This window comes from Coregonus clupeaformis, chromosome 14, assembly GCF_020615455.1.
Source record: "Coregonus clupeaformis isolate EN_2021a chromosome 14, ASM2061545v1, whole genome shotgun sequence".
In the NCBI taxonomy this organism is placed as follows: domain Eukaryota; kingdom Metazoa; phylum Chordata; class Actinopteri; order Salmoniformes; family Salmonidae; genus Coregonus; species Coregonus clupeaformis.
In genome coordinates this window covers 39957422-39977829 of record NC_059205.1, presented here as the reverse complement: position 1 = coordinate 39977829, position 20408 = coordinate 39957422, and the positions used below count along the sequence as shown (strand labels likewise).

The 20408-nt window shown below is 42.0% G+C and overlaps 1 protein-coding gene and 1 long non-coding RNA gene across 11 annotated transcripts in view; one reads left to right on the top strand and one right to left on the bottom strand.

Moving 5' to 3' along the window:
- Window positions 1-20408, top strand: part of LOC121580909 (astrotactin-1) — a 263865-nt gene that overhangs the window by 158386 nt on the left and 85071 nt on the right. For all 10 annotated transcript variants that reach the window (XM_041896090.2, XM_041896089.2, XM_041896086.2 and 7 more), the window contains one exon: window positions 6653-6841. In XM_041896090.2, coding sequence (XP_041752024.1) covers window positions 6653-6841 — 189 coding nt within the window. The remainder of the gene's footprint in view (window positions 1-6652; window positions 6842-20408) is intronic.
- LOC121580910 lies at window positions 1741-2651 on the bottom strand. Its single transcript, XR_006003145.1, has 2 exons — window positions 2449-2651; window positions 1741-1914 (listed from the first exon to the last, which is right to left on the bottom strand). It is a non-coding gene; the product is annotated as an uncharacterized LOC121580910 (long non-coding RNA).

Genomic DNA, 20408 nt, shown 5'->3' with positions numbered 1-20408 from the left:
ACAGCATGTCCACTGTAGTGGACAACAGGATCATTTGAGTACGAAAAGAGACACATTTGGTAGATACAAATTTTTACAGAGTTCTTACAGATTACAGAGTTTTTATGAACTAAGAATACATACATTTTGGGCTGTAGATTGATTATTATCCAAGAATACAGACATTTTGATTATACAATACACATTAATCATTCTTGAATCCTTTTCCTTACATTTCGCAAGGATAGCTTTACTATTAAAGCTTAACACTTTGTTATGTCCATATCCTTTGATTGGTCCCCTTGAATCCTTTCAGTGTTATTTGAACAATGAACATATAACTAATGTGTAACAGATTTATTTTGGATTTTTTCCTTCTGTCAAACTGAATCCAATCTAGCTTTTTCCTTCACTCTTCATTTTGTTCTTAGTATTTTCTTTGTTAGTGGTGAAAGTCCTGGAAGCAATTTCTCTTTTTGGTAATGCAGAGGAACATCTTGCATTTGGTACATCTCATGTACGTCTTGCTCTTGCAGCCCTTATTTCTGCATCTTTCTGCATGCTTGGTATCCATCATCTCAGGCATGTGCATGGCTCCTAGTCTGCGCACAGATGGCTCTGGTTGTGGGATCCTCATTTTAGATGGTGGCTCATACTCATCCTCACTCTCTTCACAGCTGTTTTCCAGTTCCGGACTCTCCAACAGCTCCTCAGCTAGGAGTAGTTTGAAGTCCAGGTAGTGATGTGTGTTCTTGGATGGTCTGTGCAGAGCTTTGCTGTCAGACTGGTATTGTATCCAGGAGTTGGTGATGGCAACATCAAAGAAGTGACTGATCACGCCGCGATGTCCACTTCTTGGTCCTGCTTGACATACGATAGAAGCTAAGCATGCGATCACAAAGATCTACGCCACCCATGTTATCATTATACTGCTTAATTACTGCTGGTCTTTTAACCTGGACCAGGTGCTTTTCTTTCTGGGACCATCTGGTACAGATGTCTTCTGGGTCTTTCCCATGTACAGTGGATGCCATGAGCACTGGTTTGTTGTCGAACCATTTTGTGATGGCCAGCTCAGGACTCTTTCTGGCCACTGACACTGATGTTCCTCTCCCCTCTTTTTTCAACTGTTTGTCTACTGGCAGCTGGCACAGCTTTGGGACACGGTTCTTCATTATAGTTCCAGTTGCAGGAAGGCCCTTTGCCAGCAATGCATCCAATAGATCTATGGTTGTGAAGTACCTGTCAAAGAATATGTGGCTTCCTGTTGGAACAGATTCAACCATGCGTAGAACTGCTGCAGCTCCAACTCCTAACCTTTGGACTGTAAAGGTATTCTTCCCTTGGTAGACTTCAAAATCAAGCATCAGACCATTTGGGGATGCAAGGACAAAGACCTTTAGGCCAGTAGGGTTTGGCTTGCCGGGAACATATTGCCTGACTGGACAACGGCCTGTGAATGGGATGATTTGCTCATCAATGCAGACCCTTTCTGGCTTTGCAAGGCTGAGACAGCCTTGGCGCACACGATCGAGTATTGGCCTGACTTTCCAAAGAATATCTGCCTTCTTTGTTTCCTCTGTTACAGCCAGGTCATTGACAATCTTGAGGGAATTTCTTATCCTGAAGAATCTATCCCTAGTCATTTTGCTACTTATGACTGGCACTTTAGTTTTGTTGGCCCAAAACATTTAAATTCTGGGATAGCCAAGGCAGGCCATGTGGACTGAAATGCCCAAGGAATTTTTTATTTCTGGTGGCGTGGTGTTCATGCACACTCCTTTGATTTGCAGCTCTCTTTGATTTGTGTATGTTGCCAAATCTTCAAAGACCTTGTTGTCAATGTACTGTGAAAAGTATTCAATTGGACTCCAGTCTGCACGTGTTGTAGGGTCATCTTGACACACAGGAAGCCCAGGTAACACAGGTGCAAATCTGATATGAAGGAAAAAAGAATAATAAATGATAAGTAATAACAGTTTAAATACTCAATGCAGCTGAATTTAAAATTGTGGAACTGCATCAAACATACATGTTACTCCTGGCCCACAGAGGGCGACGAGTTTCCTGTTCATCCCTGTCTGTATCTGTGTCTGTGTCTGCATCTGTCCCTTCAACTGAGCCTTCTGCATTGTCTTCCTCTTCTTCATCACCGTTTTGTATCACTGGTTGAAACTTATCCTCATCTCTCTCATCATCTGACAACTCCAAATCTGAATCTCCCTCGACTATTCGGTAAAGAATTCTTTCTGCTTCAGTTCTGTTTCCTACGACAATGTGGAGTCATTATTTACATGAAGATAGTCCTGATGTCCACTATAATTGACATTCATAAAATGGCAAATCTTTCAAAAGATACATAATTTAGTTGCTATCAGAACTAAATATATGATTCCTAACACCTTCATGAACAAGAAAATATATGATTATCATAGTAACAAAACCACAGACAAACAATATTTGACTTACCTCTCATCTTTCCATAAAATGTGCTTGTTCCTATGCCGTCCATTTTGAAAGGAAAGATAGAGGCGGTTCCCGGCCTCCCAGCCAATCAAATGACATATCACTGAAAAGCCCAGGATGTCCTCTGTACAGTACATCAGGAATTAAGAGACTTGCACAAAAGATTCCAAGAAGAGGGATGAAACTCAAATGTCCACTACAGTGGATATAAGTCAATGGGCTGGGTCTCAGGATATAGTAATTGTCTGATTGGGAACTACCATTGTCTATCAATTACAGAATCTCAAATTATTTCAATTTGGCATTTGACATTTGATTGAATATAGTCAGTAATACAGAGTCAAATCGCATAGGCAGTCCAATTAAATCAGATGTTATCAGCAAGTTAGAGTCATCTGTGGAAAGGGCACAAGTAGAACAAATATATAAGTGCAAACAGAATAAATGTATCATTCAACATATGTTTCCACCTATAACAATGACAGTCGAAGTCCCAACTTAAAATCCTTGTACTATCCATAGACATTGGTAAAAAGGTAAACAAAATTAGAGCACTGGAGCGATGCATATGTGCTGAGTTGTGTAAGGCATAGTCCCCTGTAGCTCAGTTGGTAGAGCATGGTGCTTGCAACGCCAGGGTTGTGGGTTCGTTTCCCACAGGGGGCCTTTATGAAAATGTATGCACTCACTAACTATAAGTTGCTCTGGATAAGAGCGTCTGCAAACTTGGCATCCTCTGCCTCGTTGGTGTAGTGGTCCAGGTTGATGAAGTAGAAGCCTGACTCCACCTGGTCAAATGTGTTCTCTCTACACACACTGACCTATCTCCTGAGAACAGATGTCAGGAAATGTTACAGACAGAGTTCAATTGGAGTTGAAATGTTTTAGCATCTTAATGTTGCATTCAATTTTAAAACTGCTGTGGCTGTATCAAATGAAGCAACTATGGATAGTACTTTAGCCAAATAAGTGATAACACACAATGTGTGACTGAGCCGAGCTGTAGGGCAATTCCATGGTATCATGGAATCATGACGCTCAGATGTTTCACTATAAAATGTATGTCAAACAAAAGTTAAACAAACCATACAACTCTATGCACAAGGACTACTTTTAAAAATGTGCAATCATTTTAAAGTGAAAAATCTGAGTCTCAGCATCACTCTGTTATCAAGGAATTGCCCTGTACCAATCCACGCCGCTTGTCAGTCAGCTGTCATTTCATGCCCAACCCACCTCGTGGAGAGCTATCCTCCTATAGTTTTCCACTTCATTTTACATTTACGTCATTTAGCAGACAGTTAGTGAGTGCATACATACTATTTTTTTTTTTCAAACTGGCCCCCCGTGGAGAATCGAACCCACAACCCTGGCGTTGCAAACGCCATGCTCTACCAACTGAGCTACATCCCTGCCGGCCATTCCCTCCCCTACCCTGGACGACGCTGGGCCAATTGTGTGCCGCCCCATGGTCTCACTTACCTACACTACTCATATTGTTTAGCAATGACTATCACATGCATTCAGTATAGAACCAGCTTTCTAACCAATAGACAGCAGCTGGTCACCACTGTGCTCCCGAGTGGCGCAGTGGTCTAAGGCACTGCATCTCAGCGCTTGAGGCGTCACTACAGACCCCCTGGTTTGATTCCAGGCTGTATCACAACCGGCCGTGATTGGAAGTCCCATAGGGCGGCGCACAATTGGCCCAGTGTCATCCGGGTTTGGCCGGTGTAGGCCATCATTGTAAATAAAAATGTGTTCTTAACTGACTTGCCTAGTTAAATAAAGATAAAATTAAAAATAAAATCCTATGCACAAATGTCCTATGCACAAATTAGATGAACTCTCAGTATCACTAATAATTAAGTTGCAGGGGTGATTGGCGGATGTCATGGTTACCTGCAGGAAGTCCCCAGAGTGCTGTGCATAGAGGAGAGCCAAGGTAACCTACTTGGAACAGAATGGACTCCTTTATCTCCTGTCTCTGTCAGCTGAGCAGAGAACAACTTCACCACCACATATAAGTGCCAGTGGACCTGCATGGAAAGAGGGATGGAGAGAGAGAAATTGTTTGAGGTCATTCTCATTTAGTCTTACTGCACAAAAACTGACAGGGTGAAAGTTATGAAATCTATATTTCAATCCAACTTTATCTCCAAATATGCAGTTAACAGTTTACAATATTGGCTATTATTTGGTACGGAACCTGACCTCTCTTGGCTCCCCCTCCTCAATCACAGACCTCTTCCCCAGTGAGGGTCTTCCCTGTCTGTTCTCACCCTGCCTCTCCCCCCTTTTCTGCCACCCAGTCATGCTGGTCTTCCAAGTCCTCATCCTCTACTAAACCCCTCCTCGACCTAGGTACAATGCTCTTAGTTAGACCAGAGACGGTATAGAAAACGAAACCACCTTGGCTTTGATTAAACCACATGGTTAAACGTTAGCAAATTCAAGGAAACGTACAGTATTATACAGAGCCATGAGTGCATGGAACTCCCTTCCGTCTTATATAGCGCAACCTGGTTTCAAAAAACAAATAAATCAACACCTCACGGCACAATGCCTCTCTCCCATGTGACCTACTTGTTGTGTGTATGTACTGACATGTATGTGTAACTGATAGATGCCCACACACACACACACTACATGTTAATGTTTTTAAATGTATGTCAATTGTAAAGTATTTTGTCTGTAATGTCTTTTTCGTTATGTGTCGGATCCCAGTAAGACTAGCTGTCGCCATTGGCGTTGGCTAATGGGTATCCTAATAAATAAATCAATAACGTTAGTTAGCTAGCTAACGTTAGCTAGTTAGCTTCCTAGCTAGCTGACGTTAACCTACTGTAGCTTGCCTCATTAATAGCCTGCTTTAATAACAGAAGACCAAATAACTACCTACTTCAATTTCAATATTATAATCATAGTTGATTAGCTAGCTAGTTGATTAACTAGTTTCTCTACTGAAAAAATCTTTATTATAATTATTATAATAAATTATTATTCATTATGTATTATTAATTTATTTATTATAAATAATAAATACATTCTTTATTATTCTTTATTATTACTTTTGACCGTCCCCTTTCATCACTATGGTCAAAAATCCGGTTAGAGAGCAGTCAAGCCGTGATTGGTCCAAAAACCTAACTAATTGCATTTCAGTAGACTGCTTCAGGCCAATGTTCATTGGCTAGAATTCTCCCTGTTATGAAATTATAGTAAGCAGCAGAGCAAAATGGGTTTTGGAGAGCAAACTGGAAAATTGGTGTGAGAGGGAGAAAATATATCTCTGTGGGGATGCGGCGTATTTGTGAGAGTGCAGTAATTTCTGAGTCTTGACATGTAGCAACAAAAATCTCTGATCTCAAAGTAATCTACTGGTTGTGGAAATGCAGTTCTGCTCGCTCAAAGTCACACTCGCAAGCTCTCAAGTTTAATTTGCGCACACCACGCTGGCCTGCGCTCGTGGGGCCCATCCTCTGATCGCTCGACTCAAGTATTTGCTCTGCAATGATGTTTCATGCTCACTCACATGCACCATCTCGCGCCCGTTCGACTTTTGAATCGGATTTGACACCATACTTTCTTTCTCTCCCTCCGTGTCACACACATAGACTGTCACACACACCGGCCCCTGCTCCTCTCTCGCCCCTCCCCAACCCTTCTGCTGAAACAAGCAGAGAGCAGTGCACCAGCTCTCTCTCCTTTAAGTCACACGATCAAGTCTCCATTGAAGTGTTAATTATTTAAAACATTTAACACATGTATTTCGACTATCCGGATATCCAGATTTTTACACCTGATACCAAAGCACCATCTTTCACAAGGACTGTTCTGTGTCCCTCATCGCTGTTGCTTCATAATGTAATTGTGGTGGGGATGTAGCTTGTTGTGAGTGGTGGGATGTTAATGTTAGGTCTCTTGAATGATAATGGTAAAAGTTATAGAGCTGTACATGTTTACCTAAAACTTGAAATTGAAATGCAGCATAAGTGTACAGTATGCTTATGTTTTGTATTCTATAATACCGACAGCTGCGTCTTACTTACTTTTGACCTAAAAACGAACAAACAATTATCTTTCGTATGTCAGATTGATGTCTGTTTCATAGCTTTTTGATGTTAATTTTGCTGTTTTACACAGGGCACTATGGATTTGTCAATAGCCTATCCATTGCTAACTCCTTCACTGTGTTTTCTAACAGCATTCAGCTCTGCCATCCACTCCCTGGACGGTGCCACCCTCCGCAGTGATTTTGTCTCCATCCTTAGGGAGTTTGGTAATCACTTTGTACAAGAGGCAGTGTACGGCTTCGAGGAGGCCTGCACTATCTGGTACCCCAACAAGCAGGTCCAGAGGCAGCTGTGGCTGGAGTACCAGGACATCAGCAAAGGTAAGACCTCTAATTGATTGGAGATTCCTTACTTGGAGAAAATGTAAAGTATAATAAGCTCCTGGAGGGCATCCATTGTTGGTTCATGTTCCAAAAATGTTATTGTTTTATTTCTGGGGTTCTAGGGATATGCAATTGGGAAAAATAAAGGGTCAGAATTTATGTCCTTTTTTGAAAAGCCATTTGTCATTTGCTGAGAGTGGACAAAGCTAGGCCTTCTGAAGACCGTTGGAAACATCAACTGAAATTTCAAATTCAGACCTGTTTAAATTAATAGAAAATCACAACAGAACTCTCAAACAAGGCTTTGACCTTTCCAAGGAGGTTGATAGAGTGCACAGATGCATTGTGCCACAGTAATTAGTTACTGTAGATATTCATAACCCATTTTGCTGTAGAAAAAATATAAGCTGTCAGTTTTAACCATATGACAGAGTGATTTCAATCAAATTCAATCAATGAAATGTATTTATAAAGCCCTTTTTACATCAGCAGATGTCACAAAGTGTTATACAGAAACCCAGCCTAAAATCCCAAAGAGCAAGCAATGCAGATGTAGAAGCACAGTAGCTAGGAAAAACTCTCTAGAAAGGTAGGAACCTAGGAAGAAACCTAGAGAGGAACCAGGCTCTGAGGGCTGTGCCCGGTAGAGATTATCAGAGTACATAGTCATTAAGGCCAGATCGTTCTTCAAGATGTTGAAACCTTCATAAATTACATTTACATTTTAGTCAAATAATAATCACAGTGGTTATAGAGGGTGTAACAGGTCAGCACCTCAGGAGTAAATATAATTTGGCTTTTCATAGCCGAGCATTTAGAGGTCGAGACAGCAGGTGTGGTAGAGAGACAGAGAGAGGAGAGGGAGAGAGGGAGAGAGAGTGTCAAAACAGCAGATCTGGGACAAGGTAGCACGTCCGGTGAACAGGTCAGGGTTTCATAGCCGCAGGCAGAACAGCAGAAACTGGATCAGCAGCACGACCAGGTGGACTGGGGACGGGGACAGCCAGGAGTCGTCAGACCAGGTAGTCCTGAGGCATGGACCTAGGGAGAGAGAGCGAAAGAGAGATGGGAGAATTAGAGGGAGCATACTGTTGGAGACTGTCTGACTTGAGCCCGTTTTAATTACATAATGAGCCCGTTTATAACTGCATAATCAGCTTATTAGTAGTAACAACTTGTTATTGGTTAGGATGTTGGAGCTTGTGTGTGTGTGTTATTGCAGTGACAAGGGGAAGTACAGTAAGTGTCTGTCTGTCCAGACATGTTCTTGCCTTTTTGTATGTTCATATTTCTTAGGAAGTTGATAAAAGGAAACAGTCAAGTCTCAGTTCCTGATAAGCTAAGCTAGTCTCTGTGGAACCAGAGTAATGAGAGATGTGGAACTCTGGGAGAGGGGCCAGAGGGGCCTACCCAACAACACTCTAACTGAAGTGTTATCTCACACACACACACACACACACACACACACATCCCCCCCACAAAGTTTCCGGGCTCAGGCTGGGCCACGACAATACCAATAAGATTGTTTATCTTAAGACATACATGGAGTTGACTCAGCCTAGTCGGAAGGTATACATATGTGCTTAAGTGACTTGTATGTTGGGTTATGCAGCTGCTACAGTGCATTGCAAAAGTATTCATCCCCCTTGGCGTTTTTCCTATTTTGTTGCATTACAACCTGTAATTTAAATGTATTTTTATTTGGATTTCATGTAATGGACATACACAAAATAGTCCAAATTGGTGAAGTGAAATGAAAAAAATAACTTCTTTCAAAAAATTCTAAAAAATTAATAACGGAAAAGTGGTGCGTGCATATGTATTCACCCACTTTGCTATGAAGCCCATAAATAAGATCTGGTGCAACCAATTACCTTCAGAAGTCACATAATTAGTTAAATAAAGTCCACCTGTGTGCAATCTAAGTGTCACATGATCTGTCACATGATCTCAGAATACATACACCTGTTCTGAAAGGCCCCAGAGTCTGCAACACCACTAAGCAAGGGGCACCACTAAGCAAGCGGCACCATGAAGACCAAGGAGCTCTCCAAACAGGTCAGGGACAAAGTTGTGGAGAAGTACAGATCAGGGTTGGGTTATAAAAAAATATCAGAAACTTTGAACATCCCACGGAGCACCATTAAATCCATTATTAAAAAATGGAAAGAATATGACACCACAACAAACCTGCCAAGAGAAGGCCGCCCACCAAAACTCACGGACCAGGCAAGGAGGGCATTAATCAGAGAGGTAACAAAGAGACCAAAGATAACCCTGAATGAGCTGCAAAGCTCCACAGCAGAGATTGGAGAATCTGTCCATAGGACCACTTTAAGCCGTACACTCCACAGAGCTGGGTTTTACCGAAGAGTGGCCAGAAAAAAGCCATTGCTTAAAGAAAAAAATAAGCAAACACGTTTGGTGTTCGCCAAAAGGCATGTGGGAGACTCCCCAAACATATGGAAGAAGGTGCTCTGGTCAGATGAGACTAAAATTTAGCTTTTTGGCCATCAAGGAAAATGCTATGTCTGGCGCAAACCCAACACCTCTCATCACCCCGAGAACACCATCCCCACAGTGAAGCATGGTGGTGGCAGCATCACGCTTTGGGGATGATTTTCATCGGCAGGGACTGGGAAACTGGTCAGAATTGAAGGAATGATGGATGGCGCTAAATACAGGGACATTCTTGAGGGAAACCTGTTTCAGTCTTCCAGCGATTTGAGACTGGGACGGAGGTTCACCTTCCAGCAGGACAATGACCCTAAGCATACTGCTAAAGCAACACTCGAGTGGTTTAGGGGGAAACATTTAAATGTCTTGGAATGGCCTAGTCAAAGCCCAGACTTCAATCCAATTGAGAATCTATGGTATCACTTAAAGATTGCTGTACACCAGCGGAACCCATCCAACTTAAAGGAGCTGGAGCAGTTTTGCCTTGAAATATGGGTAAAAATCCCAGTGGCCAGTTTGTGCCAAGCTTATAGAGACATACCCCAAGAGACTTGCAGCTGTAATTGCTGCAAAAGGTGGCTCTACAAAGTATTGACTTTGGGGGGGGATACATCCTGTTGGGTGTAATAAATCTAGTTTGAGCTTCCTTTGGGGTCCGCCTGGATTTGTACCAGAACTTAGAACCTAACAATACTTAAGATCACACTGGACACCAGATAAGACAAGAGAATTACACCAGATAAGACAGACTGACCCTAGCCCCCCGGCACATGGACTATTGCAGCATAGATACTGGAGACTGAGACAGGGGGGATCGGGGGACACTGTGGCCCCGTCCAATGATACCCCCAGACAGAGCCAACCAGGCAGGATATAACCCCACCCACATTGCCAAAGTACCGGTGTCACAGAATGATTGAGTTTTCCACCTGCATGAAAACTCTGTTATTCTTCATTTTCTCACTCTGTGACACCGGTACAGACACTATTACATGATTAGATACAAAATGCAATGGTTTTTGAAAAAGTGCCGTTTTGTGAATTCACTTTACACAGCACAATCTTCGTTCTTCTAGAGCAGGGAATTGCAAATGATGACACTGAAACAATGGTACTACTGTAAATGAATGTTTTGATTCCTGGGATATAGGCCTAAATTCTAAAAATGCACTTCTAAAAATCATCATCATCTCTTAATCTCCACTCTGCCTCCATAAAAGTCCTGCCCTTTTGGTGGGAGTAATGAGCTCACTGGAGACTATGGTGATCCATGTTCTACCCTTTGCTACAAATATCAGAGCCCTGCTGGATTTGGCGTGAGTCTGCTAATAATTTCTTCATGTTTCGGGAGTTCCGTCAGCAGACATAATAAGATTTATTTATATGTGGCAATATATGAGAATTAATAGCGAAAGTAAAGACACACTTGGAGGGTAATCTTTTTGATAAAATATTCATCCAAAATGTGGTCCAAAGGTATATTTGGCGAAATACACTGTACAAAAATATAAACGCAACATGTAAAGTGTTGGTCCCATGTTTCATGAGCTGAAATAAAAGATCCCAGAAATTTTCCATATGTGCAAAAAGCTTATTTCTCTCAAATGTTTTGCACAAATTTGTTTACATCCCTGTTAGTGAGCGTTTCTCCTTTGCCGAGATAATCCATCCACCTGACAGGTGTGGCATATCAAGAAGCTGATTAACAGCATGATCATTACACAGGTGCACCTTGTGCTGGGAACAATAAAATGTCACTCTAAAATGTGCAGTTTTGTCACACATCACACTGCCACAGATGTTTCGAGTTTTGAGGGAGTGTGCAATTGCTATGCTGACTGTAGAAATGTCCACCAGAGCTGTTGCCAGATCATTTAATGTTAATTCCTCTACCATAAGCCTCCTCCAACGTTGTTTTAGAGAATTTGGCAGTACATCCAACCGGCCTCACAACCGCAGACCACATGTATGGCGTCGTGTGGGCGAGTGGTTTCCTAGTGTCAACATGGTGGCGGTGGGGTTATGGTATGGGCAGGCATAAGCTATGGACAACAAACACAATTGCATTTTATCGATGGCAATTTGAATGCACAGAGATACCGTGACGAGATCCTGAGGCCCATTGTCGTGCCATTCTTCCGCCGCCATCACCTCATATTTCAGCATGATAATGCACAGCCCCATGTTGCAAGGACCTGTACACAATTCCTGGAAGCTGAAAATGTCCCAGTTCTTCCATGGCCTGCATACTCACCAGACAGCTTCGCACAGCCATTGAAGAGGATTGGGACAACATTCCACAGGCCACAATCAACAGCTTGATCAACTCTATGCGAAGGAGATGTGTCGCTCTGCACGACGCAACTGGTGGTCACACCAGATACTAACTGGTTTTCTGATCCACACCCCAAAATTTTTTATTAAGGTATCTGTGACCAATATATGCATATCTGTATTCCCAGTCATGTGAAATCCATAGATTAGGGCCAAAAATATTTTGTTACTGATTTCATTATATGAACTGTAACTCAGTAAAATCTTAGAAATTGTTGCATGTTGCGTTTATATTTGTAAACTTTTTGGTTTTACCTCCATTTAATTTAAACAAATTCAAAATGTAAAGGAACTTACACCATGCTAATGCTAGTTAGCATTGGCCCTCAAAACTACTTCTAATTTCCTTCATACTGGACACAGAGTCATAAAAATGGTATCAACGTAGGTGTGGATGCTTGAAAATCCTAAACACAGGCACATTATCATTACATTATAAATATGTGTGCATTTTTCAAACATTGAAGGATATCATATTCAATCCTCATGATTAATCATAACATTTTAGATGGATATAATATAAAAAACAGATTGCGATAAGGTAAGCACTTGGTATGAGACAGAACCTACAACCTCAATAACCAATGAGAAATTAAACATATAAAAACGTAAACAATCTTTACCCATTTTAGCATTGGCCTGAAGTCTTGGAGACAGTGAAGTAGCGCACCTGACAGCAACTGAAAATCAACTACAGTACATCTGAATAATGACCTCCATTAAACCCGAGGTCCATCTGTATTTAAAAGGCTACGGACCTCTGTCATTTTGAATTAGTTCACCTGTTCTCTGGCTCAAAGCTGTGCTCTCATCCACAGAGACTAGTGTCAGGGTCATTATGTAACGTCAAGCCGAGGCTTTGATTAACACAGACAACAGACAACAGTCCTTATTTATTCCATTTAGAGCTGCTCAGCCATTAAAACAATGATGTGTTACTCTTCTCAGACAGTGCGAGGATCAGAGGTTGAGAAACAGTGAAAAGTATGGAGTTGATGCACTACAGAGTTGACCGAGTGTAGAGTTGACTGATTAGGGAGTGTGATTAGGGAGTGTGACTGTCACTGAACCACCTGCATCCCCACCAGCCACCAACCCTCCACCGTGTTTCTTCCTGTGGGTGACAGAACCAGAACATTTACCACTTATCCAGGACAACATGTTTCCTCTCTCTCTCTCTCCTCTTACTCTCCTTTTCCCGTCATGCTGCACATGCTCTGGCTGACAGGCAGGTCAGAGGGTCACGGCTAAGCATGGCCCAGGTGCCTCTGAAGGGTCTGCAGCCTGAGGCAAGAGCAGGGAGGTAGAAGCGATAAGAAGGGGGTGCTCCCCATAGTACTGGCTGTACGGTGGAAAGAGCCTGTGGGCCTCAGTCCATCCTACATCGCAGGCCTCTCTCTGTCAGGTGCAGTGTTGGGTTGGTGTCAGGTTGTAGGAAGACAGCTTGCAGAGCAGGCAGGGTGATGAATGTGTGCTGCATGCTCAGTGGCGAGACAATTAGAGAGAGCATGAAGCAGATGTCTTCGACTTAAAGCAAGTTGTCTTCAGACAGTTCGCAGGAGCAGAAGAAGAGGGCTAATCTCACTTGTCAAATATAAATAACTTGCACATTGTCTGGGTAGCCATTTGATTAGATGTTCAGGAATCTTATGGCTTGGGGGTAAAAGCTGTTTAGAAGCTTCTTGGACCTAGATTTGGCGCTCCGGTACCGCTTACCATGCGGTAGCAGAGAGAACAGTCTATGACTAGGGTGGCTGGAGTCTTTGACAATTTTTAGGGACTTCCTCTGACACCGCCTGGTATAGAGGTCCTGGATGGTAGGAAGCTTGGCCCCAGTGATGTACTGGGCCCTACGCACTACCCTCTGTAATGCCTTGCGATCGGATGCTGAGCAGTTGCCATACCAGGCAGTGATGCAACCTGTCAGGATGCTCTCGATGGTGCAGCTGTAGAACCTGTTGAGGATCTGAGGACCCATGCCAAATCTTTTCAGTCTCCTTAGGGGCAATAGGTTTTGTCGTGCCCTCTTCACGACTGTCTTGGTGTGCTTGGACCATGTTAGTTTGTTGGTGATGTGGACACCAAGGAACTTGAAGCTCTCAACCTGCTCCACTACAGCCCCGTCGATGAGAATGGGGGCGTGCTCGGTCCTCTTCTTTTTCCTGCAGTCCACAATCATCTCCTTTGTCTTGATCACGTTGAGGGAGAGGTTGTTGTCCTGGCACCACACAGCCAGGTCTCTGACCGCCTCCCTATAGGCTGTCTCGTCGTTGTTGGTGATCAGTCCTACCACTGTTGTGTCATCGGAAAACTTAATGATGGTGTTGGAGTCATGCCTGGCCATGCAGTCATGAGTGAACAGGGAGTACAGGAGGGGACTGAGCACGCACCCCTGAGGTGCCCCCATGTTGAGGATCAGCGTGGCAGATGTGTTGTTACCTACCCTTACGGGACCTTGCTTCACCATCTGGCAGTCCGACGGATGAATCTGGTTTTGTCGGATGCCAGGAGAACGCTACCTGCCCAAATGCATAGTGCCAACTGTAATGTTTGGTGGAGGAGGAATAATGGTCTGGGGCTGTTTGTCATGGCTCGGGCTAGGCCCCTTAGTTCCAGTGAAGGGAAATCTTAACGCTACAGCATACAATGACATTCTAGATGATTCTGTGCTTCCAACTTTGTGGCAACAGTTTGGGGGCCCTTTCCTGTTTCAGCATGACGATGACCCTGTGCACAAAGCGAGGTTCATACAGAAATGGTTTGTCGAGATCAGTGTGAAAGAACTTGACTGGCCTGCATAGAGCCCTGACCTCAAACCCATCGAACACCTTTGGGATGAATTGGAACGCCGACTGCGAGCCATGCCTAATTGCCCGACCTCACTAATGCTCTTGTGGCTGAATGGAAGCAAGTCCCCGCACCAATATTCCAACATCTAATGGAAAGCCTTCCCAGAAGAGTAGAGGCTGTTATAGCAGCAAAGGGGGGAACAACTCCATATTAATGCCCATGATTTTGGAATGACGTGTTTGACGAGCAGGTGTCCACATACTTTTGGTCATGTAATCTACCTTACTGTGATTGTTTTAAATAAAAATGGTAATTTCTCAAGCAAGAATTTTGCTACGACTGTCTGGGAGTCGTCTGAGTGGGGAGGGAAAACTGAAAACTAGCTGTTATTGGCGGAGAGGTTTGGAACTCTTTCTTATTGGTCTATTCCATAATTTATTGCCTGGTGATGTCACCAGGCAGGCCAAAACTCCATCCCACCAAAATGTCAGGTGGTCTTTTCAAACAGCTCTTACACTAAAAGGGCATTATCATAATTTCACAATTTCACTGTATCTTTCCAACCTCATAGTGTGGAAATACATATACAACACAGGAAAATCCCATTATTGACTACACTGGGCCTTTAAAGTTGAAAAAATATTTTGCAAGGTTTGAACGACATATACATTTAACTAGGTTAGAATGCACGCGCACACAAAGTTGAATCTCAAGTCTAGGCTGCACAATTTCCTTTCTCAGCAGAAAAACTATCTAAGGCTGTAATATCGCCATAAGAGCATGGGCCTAAAAGATATCATGTGAATACCAGTTTAAGTCAGCCAGTTTGAATTATAACCCCAGGAGGCCCTTCCAATCCCTCCTGCTGCAATCTCATTGAATCAATCACAAAACAAGATCCTATCCATTATGTATTGTAATTGCCCAAACCCAGTCTGCTTTAATCCTGGTTAACATGATCCGTTTCATCAGCCTATACTCTCGGTTTAAGAGAAGTTAAACCCCACATCAAACATTTAGTAGACATGTTCAAGGTCATCCCCTTGACAATACATTTAAAATGTTGATTCCAACAGGAGAGTTTCTGGCAACCCAACTCCCATTTCCCTATTGTTCTTGTTACTCCTACAGAGTAGAGGAGTGGGGTTTTGGACAGGAACTCAGTTTAGGATTTCTGCCCTGGCTGTCTTGAGTTAATTCAGAGTAATGTTCATCTCTGCTTGTCCTTCGGCTGAAGGGCACTACCTCTCAACACCCTCTGGACTTTGAGTTAACATAAATGAGCAAATAGGAGATTTGACCTTCACAATGGCTTTTGGTGGCCTTTACACTTAAGAATTGTGACTTGTTTTTTCCCCTTCCTTTGACTGTATCACAATTTTCCTGCTGCTGGTGTAATTCATCCGATCAGATCATTGAAGTTTGCTGTTTCAATGTTATACAGCTCAATCAAAATAGAAGCATTTGACTGGTTGATGAATACATTCATTATACAAATCTTGGAACTATAAGTCATATAGGATAATGATATAAGTGCTTGTGCTTGTGCCTAACAAATGCAGAGCTAACTGGATAACTTGATGTTCTTGCACTTCATTAACAGTTGATTAAAAGTCAAACTCTGTGTCTGGCTGTAGAGGACTGCGAGCTAGAGTTTATTTCCTTTTTGAAAGATAGCATGTGTTTTAAAGAGCTTTACTCAATTTACACTGCGTTGCTATGTGATTTAATGAGGGTGTGACAAAAATATCGTTCCCACTGAGCTTTCATATATCTACAAAGTCAACTGGGATTCATCACGTTCACAATGCCTTCAGAACTGTGTAAATGCAATGTTTTGCAATCTTCCCACTTCTTGAGTCCCTTTTAATTACTGATCAAGGCACATCACTAAGGCACATTACTTATTATTGTATTTTTGCTACGAGGAGCTAAGGGACAGTGTTGTGTATATTAATCGTTTAATGCGTGTAAGGGATTTGGATTGTTCTGTTGATGTGATTGTTAATTAATGATAAAACTTAGTCCAAGTCTGTGTCCCAAATGGTGCCCTATTCCCTACATAGTGTACTACTTTTGGCTGGGCCCTGGCCAAAAGTAGTGCACTATGTAGTAAATAGGGTAGGTACCATTTGGGACGCAGACTTTGACTATGTTTTATTCCAGGGCCCAGCCAAAAGTAGTACATTATGTAGGGAATAGGGTAGGGACCATTTGGGATGCAGACTTGGACTAAGTATTATCGTTAATAAACAATCACATCAACAGACCAAGCCAAATCCCTTACAGGCATTATACGAAGAAGCCGGGATTATTAAGTAATTTGGACAGAAAAATATCAAGTATAATAAGAAACTTTATATCCAAGTGCATGTCCTTGTGCGTTTATTAATAAGTAACAGTTGTAAGGAACAAATCCCTTGAAGATATTTACTGGGGCTCCATTTTCGACCGGCAACATTTTTTGAATTACTCCCAATACATGTAACTGGTATTTATTTCAACAGGATTCGTTTGATACTGTAGTTTTGCACTCAGATGCATACATGTGTTGATTACTGTAAATACGATTTAGTGTAGTACATTAACACAAACAACCGTTAACAGGCTATTGCTGCTTATAGTTGATTGCTTCCTAGTCATAGTTATTTTTATTTTCTCCTCGCTTTGGTACTATTTTCACAAGTTTGTGGTGAATTTTCAAAACTTTTAGTACAAAACTCCAAACTGGTAACACTTGTAACACAGCCAGTCTTACATTAAAAACCTTTCATTGTGCATTCATTTCGTTTGTAGACATATTTCACCACACAACCATTGATCCAAAATATAAATTTACTGTGAAATATAATGAGTACATTGGTTTAATCACCAAAACACAGCATAATGATATCTTCTCAATTTAGTTATTTAAACAACCAGTTAAGCCAATAGCAAATATTGTAAGATACATGTTACAAAATTGCCCTTTAAATGTGGTATGCTACAGTACTGTAAATTACAGTACATTACACTGTTTTCACATTAGGAAATACACTTGCACTACCCATTAAAATTGACTGAACATCACATTTCCATAATTTCTATCCCATGTGTGATCAAAGGTGTGATCAATGTAATAAAACAAGGGAAATGAAAGAAACATAATGTTTAGAAGGCACTAGTTTGCATCAAGCATGTCTTGAGCATTTGGCCATAGGTTCTCATCGAAATCGCAGTAAATACCCTCATTGTTTATGCACCTGGGGAAAAAACGTTTGTAATGGCGAATCCAAGCCTGAAGGAGGGTGGTACTCTCATGGGGATGGCAATCATACATCTTCCACCTGTATTGTAATCGTGTATTTTATTTTACAATGTTGTATTGTACGCATGTATTGTAGTGGTCCTATACGTGGCTCAGTTCATAGGAGCATGGCACTAGCAACACCAGAGTTGTGGGTTCGATTCCCACTGGGGTCAGATGCCAAAATGTGTGGACTGTTGTCACTTTGGATAAAAGTGTCTGCTACGTAAATGGCATAGATTACGGTATTACAGTACTGTATTGGCCAATGCAATTTTAGTAAAGCCATATGAACTTACTGTGAAGTAAAATCATAATTATCATCATCATAGTAGTACATTTGAGTACCGTAATTTTCGGACTATAAGCCGCGCCTTTTTTCCCATTTTTCGACCCTGCGGCTTATATAACGGTGCGGCTAATCTATGGATTTTTTACAGCTAACGGCCACTAGAAGACCTCCTAAATCTATGGATTTTACAGGTTACAGTCCACCAACTTTAACTCTATGGGCTCTATGACCGGTCCGCGCCCCCCACCTTTAAGCGGCGGGCTCCAGCAGGAAAAGCTGGAGGCCGGAAAAGAGTGAGACAGGTAGCGCGCAAAAGTAAAAGTGGAACCGAGAGTGGTACGAGAGACAGAACGAGAGACAGAACGAGAGCAAGACAGACAGACATTACGAGAGCGAGACAGTTTGTCTCTTTCCCGACAATCCCCTCTGTGCACGAACCCTTACATATGGTAATTAAACATTAAAACACCTGCGGCTTATAGTCCAGTGCGGCTTATATATGTACACATCATTCAATATCATTCAATTTAGCTGCTGCGGCTTATACTCCGGTGCGCCTTATAGTGCGGAAAATACGGTATTTATCATACCTTTTGTGTTTCTACTTTACAGACATATTTCCATTATGTAGTTCTCAAAATCTGAAGTAAACAAACCAGTTTACATGTAAAATCTATAGGTTTACCAAACGTTTATGTGATCATAAATTAAGAGCAGTCGGATTAAGTAATAGTAACATATATTTTAACAAAAGAGAAGAGAATCAAATCAAAAGTAATGTAAGCATTGCATTGTGAAAGGCAATTACTTTATATGAACATGTATTGCAATGTGAAACATGTATTTCTAGACGAAAGACTGATTAAGTTTGGTGAAAAAGTGACTGTATAATTTTGTGCGTTTTACTTAGTCAATTGGAAATGTGCTAAGAGTTTTGAAACAACTGCCTTTTGATTATCTGTTTTGAGTTTTGTACTAAGAGTTGTGAAAATGTACCATAAACTTGTGAAAATTGCACCAGAGTGATAAAAACACTGTAAATGTGTTAAAATCTAATCACACAGCATTTCCAATCCACTTTTCATAATATAGTAGATTTTTCTGCTTTGATAATCAATGCTTGCGTTTTATGTTGCGAATGGGGATCATGCCAGTCAAGCTCCATGCACAACATAATGCTCTTGTACATCATGTGTGTCCTACACGTAACATGGTTTAATTAGAAGTCATATCTCAAATAATACATAGAGTACAGTATTCTGAAGCACATCAAGTCCACGGTTGAGGAATTGCAAATATTTTGAAACGTCTTTTAGAGGGAATAATAGTTATGTGGAAATGTCTTGGACGTGCCTTGTTTACTGATAATGGTGTGTGTGTGTGTGTGTGGAGAGCAGCTACAGTGAGGGAAAAAAGTATTTGATATCCTGCTGATTTTGTACGTTTGCCCACTGACAAAGAAATGATCAGTCTATAATTTTAATGGTAGGTTTATTTGAACAGTGAGAGACAGAATAACAACAAAAAAATCCTGAAAAGCGCATGTAAAAAATGTTATGAATTGATTTGCATTTTAATGAGGGAAATAAGTATTTGACCCCTCTGCAAAACATGACTTAGTACTTGGTGGCAAAACCCTTGTTGGCAATCACAGAGGTCAGACGTTTCTTGTAGTTGGCCACCAGGTTTGCACACATCTCAGGAGGGATTTTGTCCCACTCCTCTTTGCAGATCTTCTCCAAGTCATTAAGGTTTCGAGGCTAACGTTTGGCAACTCGAACCTTCAGCTCCCTCCACAGATTTTCTATGGGATTAAGGTCTGGAGACTGGCTAGGCCACTCCAGGACCTTAATATGCTTCATCTTGTGCCACTCCTTTGTTGCCTTGGCCATGTGTTTTGGGTCATTGTCATGCTGGAATACCCATCCACGACCCATTTTCAATGCCCTGGCTGAGGGAAGGAGGTTCTCACCCAAGATTTGATGGTACATGGCCCCGTCCATCGTCCCTTTGATGCGGTGAAGTTGTCCTGTCCCCTTAGCAGAAAAACACCCCCAAAGCATAATGTTTCCACCTCCATGTTTGACGGTGGGGATGGTGTTCTTGGGGTCATAGGCAGCATTCCTCCTCCTCCAAACACGGCGTGTTGAGTTGATGCCAAATAGCTCCATTTTGGTCTCATCTGACCACAACACTTTCACCCAGTTCTCCTCTGAATCATTCAGATGTTCATTGGCAAACTTCAGACGGGCATGTATATGTGCTTTCTTGAGCAGGGGGACCTTGCGGGCGCTGCAGGATTTCAGTCCTTCACGCCGTAGTGTGTTACCAATTGTTTTCTTGGTGACTATGGTCCCTGCTGCCTTGAGATCATTGACAAGATCCTCCCGTGTAGTTCTGGGCTG